The sequence below is a fragment of the Hydra vulgaris genome, chromosome 10, assembly GCF_038396675.1.
Source record: "Hydra vulgaris chromosome 10, alternate assembly HydraT2T_AEP".
Taxonomy (NCBI): Eukaryota; Metazoa; Cnidaria; class Hydrozoa; order Anthoathecata; family Hydridae; genus Hydra; species Hydra vulgaris.
Window position 1 is genome coordinate 14,279,455 of NC_088929.1, and position 8,917 is coordinate 14,288,371.

Genomic DNA, 8,917 nt, shown 5'->3' on the forward strand with positions numbered 1-8,917 from the left:
TTCATAACGGGTGATGCGGAAGTTATCGGACAAAATAAAAACGTCAATAACTTATTTATAAATAAAAAGAAACTGCTATTATATTTTTTTTAAATAAAGCATTTATCCTTTAATAAAAATATATTATTTTTTATATGAAAAAACACCACCATCTGCAATTGATCTCAATTTTGCTCTGACACCTTTCATATGCGACTGTAAAAAGTTTAAATCAATTTCTTGTAGTTTTAGTTTAATGCGATCAATCAAAACTTGCTCTGTTGAAGCTTGCTAATCTCCCTCGTAAACCTTTTGTGCCAAATGTCCCCAAAAATTTTCAATTGGTCGTGCTTGAGGCACATTTGGGGGATTGGAATCTTTGTCAACGTAAAAGACATATTGGTCCATCCAGTTTAGAGAAACTTTAGAATAATGAGAACTTGCTAAATCTGGCCAAAATAAATAGTTAAAGTCTCTATGATACTTGTGAATAAATGGAAGAAGTCGTTTTTCTAAACATTCATTAATATAGATTGATGAATTGATTGCTACAGCCTTGGAAGTGCGAAACAATGGCTCGGACATACCACGGTCAGATATGGCTATCCACATTAATAATTTTTTTGGAAATTTCTCTTTTCCTATAAAACGAACCCTTTCTGGACATGTCTTTTTGTTGTTTGTGTAATATCCAGAATTTCCAGGCATGTTGTCCCCTGCAAAACAAAAGTATTTTTCGTCATCGACGACTAGAAGCGATTTTGTGTTATAGAGTTGGTTAACTAGTTTCCTGCTTCTTTTCTTTGCCTTTATTTGTTGTTCTATAGTGTATTTTGGAGTCTTTTCGCGTTTTCTATATATAATATTTATTTTTTTTAACTGACGACCAATTGTTGATTGATTTACACCGAGTTTAATACCTATTTTTCTCTGACTGACCCCTTTTCGATTGTTGACAAGTCTCGTTAATTCGGCTTTCTTTTCTCAAGTCCAGGATGTCGGACGACCAGGGTGCTTTTATCAGAAAACGATTGAACAGTTTCAAGTCATTTTAGGTTATCATATATTGTACTTTGAGCAAATCCTTCTTTTTCAAAATGATTTACGATATATTTTTTTTAAAACAAGGTTTATTTACAAAAAACATTTTTAGTCGCTTTCGAAAAGATTCTCGTTCAGCTGCATTTAACCTCATTTTAAATAATTGTGTTTCAAATAATAAAGTTTATATTTTATAGAACGTTTATGCCTTTGCATAAAACCACAAAAACTAATTATTATGCTCAAATAATGAAATTAGGATTTGTCCGATAACTTCCGCATAATCCGTTAAGTTATACCCTCTTTCTCAAATATTATGTTCATTGGAAGACCTGGACTTGTTTTGTAAGTGTTGGTTTTATTTGCTTTATCAAAGTTGAACTTGCACCAACTATTGATGTCGGTAGGACAGTGAGGAAAGTGCAAGTTATTTGTTTTGGAAGATGCAACATGAAATAATGTAGCCAATACGCTTGCCTTCATACCTGCTAAGTTTCCAGCATTTTGCCTAATAGCAACACCAAAGAAATTTTGCAGACGATCGATTACTGCATCTGTAAGACAACCACGCCCACCAAGACCTTTTTCTCTTTTCTTTAAATTTCGTAGTCGTGTACCAACACAGTTTTGATAGTGTCCCACACATTCTAACTTATTAACTTGAATGCCAGGGTAAATATCTATGACATTAATGAAACTTTTACTGTCCCCGTCTCCTAAAAAATTCACATACCGCAGTTTGTACTTGTCAATAGATCTTAAAAACACACGTTTTGCACCGGTGGTCTCCATACCGCTTGCAGATCCTTTGTAATTGTTTTTACAAATGTGAGAGCTCCTCCATTGGGTATAGGCTGCAGGGTTTGTTTTTAAAAGATCTTTCTTTAAAAAGCAACCTTTGCAGAACCTGCACATTGGTTCGACATCCAAAACCTTTCCAGTGTCCATTGATAATGCAGAAAAGACACCGTTTAATGATGAAAAGCCTCTTCTCTGCCAAGTACCATCACACGACACACCAATATCAAAAACTTCATCATTAGCAACATGTTTACGCAATTCTCCTATTTTCACAGCTAACTTATCATAATTATTTTGAGTCATTGGTTGTGGCATATTCATTAAAGTGGTGAATATTTTTATACCAGAATGTTCCTGTCCGAGTGCACGCATTGCGTATACTGTTCTACAATTAATATCATATCCTCTGTTACATTGTTTTGAAGTATAAAACTCATTTTCATATTTGCAGTTAAAGCACTTGATAAGTAACTTTGAGGCAAGTCCTTTTTTGTCTTGCATTTTTTCGGACAATGACAAGGATGAACACTCGCCACATTGAGGGCATGCTAAAGCATTAAATATGTCAGATAATATAGAGCAATCTATAATCCTATATCCAGATATTTCCATTCTTGTAAAAGCTCTGGAACATTCAATTGGCTTTACCTTCTTTGCAGATACAGATGTAGAAAATAAATTTAATCCAGATTCGTTATTTACAGAGTTATTATTGACAGTTGTATTATTTGAATCAATCAAAATTGTTACAGAAGGATTATCATTTAACTCCCTTTCAATATTTTCTTTGTCAAGACTGTTAAATTTCTTCCCTAAGAAACCTCTCCTCGTTTTTTTAATTATTGTTCTTGATTTTATTCTACACGCTTTACTCATTTTTTTTTAAAATTAAGAAAATTGACAACTTTAAAAGCTTCAGAATAACAGAAAGCTGTAATCTGACTTGATAAACCAGACTTTTTTTGCCCGCTGGATAAGTAAAGAAGCCAAACCAAGCATTTTACTGCAGCTATTTAAAAATACACGTAAGTTATTAGGATTTTTAATAAGGTGTTAGACCGTTGCTATGGGCGTTGCTATGGTATAAATTTTAAGGTACCTTAAAAAAAAGCTAAACTTGAAGGATTTAATTATTAAAATCAGTAAACAAACAAATAATTTTGAATTCTGCATACATTAAAATGCATAAATAAATAAAAATATTTTTTATAAAATTTGAGTAAATTTAGAGGGGGTTTCCCCCTGATGATAATTTAAAAAATCGTACTTTATAATATAAAGTGGCTAATAATAAACTGGCTATTAACCCATACATTTAGAAATATATACGCAAGTCTGTCCAACGACAGTGCTACTAGGGACTTGCTTGCGATTGTCGTTGAAAATATATTCATAAATTATAATATTTTGAGGTTGTAAGGAAATTCGCAGAAGATAACGAGTTGCCTGTTCATCAAGAACCTTTAAAATACAAAATAAACTAAAAATTTAAAAAGTAAATTTATTAAACACATTAACCTTTGGTGGTCTACTGTTCAATAATACTTTACTATGTAAAGTTGTTAACTATATATACTTGTTTATTTATTTTTTCTTTCTTAGATTTTTTGTTTATTTTATTTATTTAATATAAATTGTTCTTGTTATTATTTATTTTTTGCATTTAATAGATATTGATAAAATTGGTTTTGTTAATTACGAGATCTTTTTAAGTTTTTTCTTCAGGGCAATAAGATTATCTAGTTTAGTAAGTTCAATATTTTGAAGTATTATTTTGTTGTAAAAGTAGTGGCCACGGTATACAAATGAAAGTCTCGAGAATTTTTTTTTTTATAGTGAAGTTTCCTGCTTCTCGTGTGATATATCTGTTGGCGTTGATTTGAAAAAGTTTATAGTAAAATAAATCGGGACAAGTCCGAGCTTATATTTGAGCATAAATAAGTTATTTTAGCAGATGTTAAGATTTTTAACGCATTCGAGATTGTTTGTTAGATTTTTAACGCATTCAAGATTTTAAGTAACGGATCGGCATGAGTGAATTTATTTTTATTATAAATCAATCTTCTGCGTGTTTCTGGTTTATATATAGAGAATTTAGTTTAGATTTATTTGTATTTCCCCAGGCAATATTTGTATATGTTAGATAACTTTGTATGTAAGAAAAGTAGAGAATGCTTAGATTCCTTTGGAAAATTATAGGTTTGACTTTGTAGAGTATGCCGATACTTTTTGATCTTATATCAGCTTGTTTCTCCGCGCAGCGGACTTTGTTGTCAAGGTTCGTGTTTCGGAGTTATAGAGTTGAGAGAGGGTTATAACCACAATTAAGTAGCCTCCTCGTCTGTAGTGGCCTTCGCGGCCTTGAGGAGGTGAATTAACAAAAAAACAAAAAAAATATTTATTCTTTTTTATATAGGCTTTCCAATAATTCTTTTCGTTAATAATTATCCCAAGATATTTAATGGTTTCAGTTCTTTTGATGTTATTAATTTTTATTAATGGTAGCTTACATGGTATATTATTTTCCTGCCGATTGGATTGAAACAAGATGCGCTGCGGTTAGAGTTCTGGCTCAAAACCAAGAGATCCGCGGTTCAATGCAAGCTTTAGCTGAACAAACGATATTGGGTAGGAAAGAAGTCTTAGTTAAATGCTCTTCATCAGTGCTCTGTGATAAGATCGCAAGGACTTCTGGGAGCACCTTAACAAACACAAAAAAGAAAAGAAAAATGTATAAGATTAAAAGTTTATAAATAATAGACACGTTTTGTTAACGATAGTTTTATTGATTTATTTAAGTTCCATTTAATTTATTTATAAAATAATTTACCTTAGGTCTGTATTGAGCCTAAAAATAAATAAATAGTTGGTTTCTTTAATCCTATGCGAACACCGCTTATACGGCCCTGTTTATACCTAATAATTCAGAAAGATTTATTTATTTTGACGCCCATGATAAAAATCAATATTAAAATCAATGACACAATAAATGTTTTTTTTAATTTATCTTCGTTTTATATTATTATAATCTACCTTTTATATCATAATCGTCTTACAAATAATGCACCTTTTTGCGGAGATTGATGAAAGTATTTTTCAACTACTAATCTTATTTTAAACAACTCTTTTTCGGTGCATCGTATATTAAATTTGGCATTAAAAATTATAAACTTAACATTAATAAAACTCAATTTATGTTTAAATTTACAATCAAAATGATTACAACATCTTTAAAATACCATTTAAATAAAATATTGTTTTGCTTATGTTATTATTTATTTTCATTACTATTTTTATTGTAGTTATGTATTTTTTTGTTTGTTTTAATAAAAGAATGTTTCTAAAAAACTCAAAGTTTTGAATCTCAACTTATCTATATCTATTTATCTATTTAAATTTATTGACCTAAAACAACTCTATATCTAGAAAGCCAGAAACTTATATAACGAAAATTAAAATTAATATAAACTAAAATGTTTATAAGAGAAGTCGTTTCAAATAACTTCATTATTTCAAATAACTTTTATATTAGTCCTTGAGACTAATATGAAAGTTTAATATGACTCGTTTAAGGGTCAATTTAAAACAAAAATTGAAAATTACACTATAAAGGATAGAACGCAGGTTAAAGATTTTTGAATTTAATTTTTTGAATTTTTTTTTTTTGAATAAAAGAGAAATAAGTTTAATAAGTATAATTTAATAAGTATTATTTTATAAATTATTTTATTTATAAATAAAATTTGGCTTTTTTTATAAAATTCCAATACTTTTTGAAACTTTTGAGCAGACATAGTCAATATGGTGTTTCCAGGGAATGCTCCCGCCAATAAAAATGCGCAAGTATTTAGTGGCAGAATCTCTTTTAATTTCAATTTGGTCAATAAGAACTGTTGATAAATTTTAGGGTAGAAAACATTTTTTAGGGAAGCAGGTGGAATCCATTTTGTTTTGCAAACATTTAATGTTTACTTGTTCTACGTTTTGAAGTTCTTCGTTCTTCATAGAAAATAGTAGATTGATGTCATTATTAAATATAATTAAAAAGTGTTTATAATTAAGTTCATTGCAAGAAACAAATTGTTTTCTTTCAGATAGATAACCTTGAAGCCATTTAGTTACTCTTTCATTAATTCCGTAGTAATTAAGTATATAAGTCACAATTTAATGATCGACACTATCAAATTCTTTTGAAAGATCAATAAAGATTCTCAATGTGAATTGAGATTTTTCAAAAGAATCGGAAATTTCATTTACTAACTGGATAGTTGCATGCTCAGTTGAGTTGTTTTTTTTAAAGCCAAACTGATTGTTGTATTATTAAAATTAAAGTAATTAAATACTCTATTGTGCATGATTCTTTCAGGTCTTTTTGAAAAGATAAATGAGATTGAGATATTTACTAATGTTAGTATAATGAAAATATAGATGAGAGCCGGTTATTACGTATGTTAGATTTGTCACCATCTTTGTATAGTGGAACAACTTTCAATTGATCACGAAAGACTCCTTGATCAATGATGATTTAAAGATTATAAAAAGAATATATTTTATTTCAAAGCAATCTATATTTATAATCTACATTTATGTTACCATTTATTTCATCAGGTTCTACCTCTTAATTTTTTTTTTTTGTGTTTTTTAAATTCATTAAATAGTAACTCTTTAGATAACTCATTTGAGTAAATGCAGTTATCCATTGGTACTGAAAAATCTTTTAAGAATTACTTTAGATAGTTTAGGGCCAAATTCAATAAAGAAATTAGTAAATTTGTGAGCTATTGTTTGAAATTTATATATCATTATTGTTATCCACTTTAATTATGTGTGACAGGGAATCTAAGCATAATTTTGGTTAACCGGTAACTTCTTTATTATTTCCCAAGATTAGAAAAGTATTGTCTTTTTAAGTTTTACCGAACTTTTTCAAAAGATTTTTGTAGTCTTTGTATATTTTCTCATTGGCAGATGATTTGTTTTTTAGATATTTTAAAAATAAATTTTGTTTAACTTTTTATGATTTTTTAAAAGCTTTGTTTACCCAGGGAGAATTAATGTTTTTTTGATATGTTGTCTTTTGATATAATGGAAAATTGTTATCATTAACAAAACAAATGTTTTAAAAAAATTATCATTCATTTTGTTTGCGTTATTAACGTTTTTTTGGTTATAAAGGGGTGAACTGTATTTTGGGTTTGTTTTTGTCAAATTTTTAGAGTTAAAGTTTATAGTAAAAAATTTATACACGCATACATTTTTACGTAGAAGTATTAAATAATACCTATTGTAGTCTATACGTTGAGTCATAAATAAACTAATAATGATTTTTATCTCGATTTATTAAATCGAAACTACAGAAAAATATTTTAAACATCTTTGCGCTTTCTACAATAAATACACGTGTATCTGCACGGTTTGTCCTTTCTAACGGTGACCGACATCAACACGACAATAGAATTTTGCTAAATTATTAATAAGGGCTACGAAGGTGTTTAATACTTGTTATCTGCAACTGATTTTATAAAACAAATTTCTGCACAATTTTTTTAGCTGTAATTTTTTTTATGTAACTTAAAGAAATCATTTGCTAAACTCTAGTGAAACAATCTGTATGTTTTTTAAATTTTACTTTGTTTTTGTTCGTATATGAAATTTTTAATAGTATGATAATATTTAGTATACATTAATTGTTTTGAAAAAAAATTTAGTAGTTTTTTGACTCATATAGTTAGAGCTTTGAAAATGGTTCTAACTTTATATGCCTAATTTTTAATCAATTTTTTAAAATCTTTTGTAAATGGAAAATAAAATTTTATTCTCATTTTCAGGTCGTTTAGAAGTCAAAACCTTTTAATTAAAGCCACAAACTAAAATAACAAAAACTAATTGTTATTTAAAAATCACAAAATTATTGACTAAAAAGACTTTTTAAGATCCTTAAGTACAGCTTTTATGTATTTTACAATTTAATTTAAATAACAACTTAATTTATGTATAATTACAACTTATTTTATGTATAATTTCAACTTAATTTATGTATAATTACAACTTAATTTGTGTCTAACTACAATTCAACTTTTGTATAATTAAAACTTAACTTAAAAACAAAATAGTTGTAATTAACAGGGCCGACAACACGGGTGTCAAAGTGGAGGGGAAACAAAAAAAGAAAAAGCAACAAAAAAAAACATTAAAATTAGTTTAACACAAAATTAACAACTATAAAAACTATACCTTTTCAATATGTTTTAAAATATAAAGGGTAATTAAAAATAAAATTAAGTAACGTAAGATATAATCTTAAAAGCGTTACATGTATTTAAAAAAACTCAAACATGTAGTTGCGAAATATCGTTTCTTTAATTATTTGAATAAAACTAGGATGGTACGGTTTAAAATATTAAACAGCAGCAGTGTAGTAGAACTTTATTTTTTTTTGAATATTATTATTTTGTTATTTACATTTAAGCCTTGTTATTGTTGCTAGTATTAATGTCGATGTTGTTATTGTTGTCGTTATATTTAAAAACCAGGAGTTTTAATGCCTACTCAAATCTAACCAGACGTTCTCACGTCTCTTTCTCTAATGAAGTTTTTCATTTGGATCTAAACTTTGCATTTTCTTATAAAAAATTACTTTTTACGAAATTATTTACACTTATTGAGTCATTCAACCTAGATTTAGAAAAATGAAACAAAATATCTGGCGCAGAAAACACCAAAAACGTAAGTAAAAAACGTGACTAAAATTCATTAAAGCACAAACAGACAATCTTTAAACAACGAAAATAAAAAAAAATCAGCGGTTGGTGTTAAATAGTTTAAAAATAAATAAAGATGTTTTATAAACTTATCCGTTTGATAAAGTTTCTGGATTTATTGTAATAGATCTGGGATCCCTAGATCTGGGATACGGAGTCCCACAAGGACTCCATCTTTATACCTCTATCTTTTTCTGGTATCTAGTTTCCAGAAACTCTGAACATGTTGGTTGACTTATGATCTGCTATATAAAGAAAATTTATGAAATTTAATGACTCATGAAATTTAATGACATTGTTTTTAAGCCCGGAGTCCTGGAGCCCCGGAGACCTTG

The 8,917-nt window shown here is 28.2% G+C and overlaps 1 protein-coding gene across 1 annotated transcript; it reads right to left on the bottom strand.

Moving 5' to 3' along the window:
• Nucleotides 1–270: 270 nt before the first annotated feature.
• Nucleotides 271–687, bottom strand: LOC136086154 (uncharacterized). The gene has a single exon (XM_065808431.1). It carries the CDS (start codon nt 685–687, stop codon nt 271–273), a length of 417 nt encoding a protein of 138 aa, XP_065664503.1.
• Nucleotides 688–8,917: the final 8,230 nt, after the last annotated feature.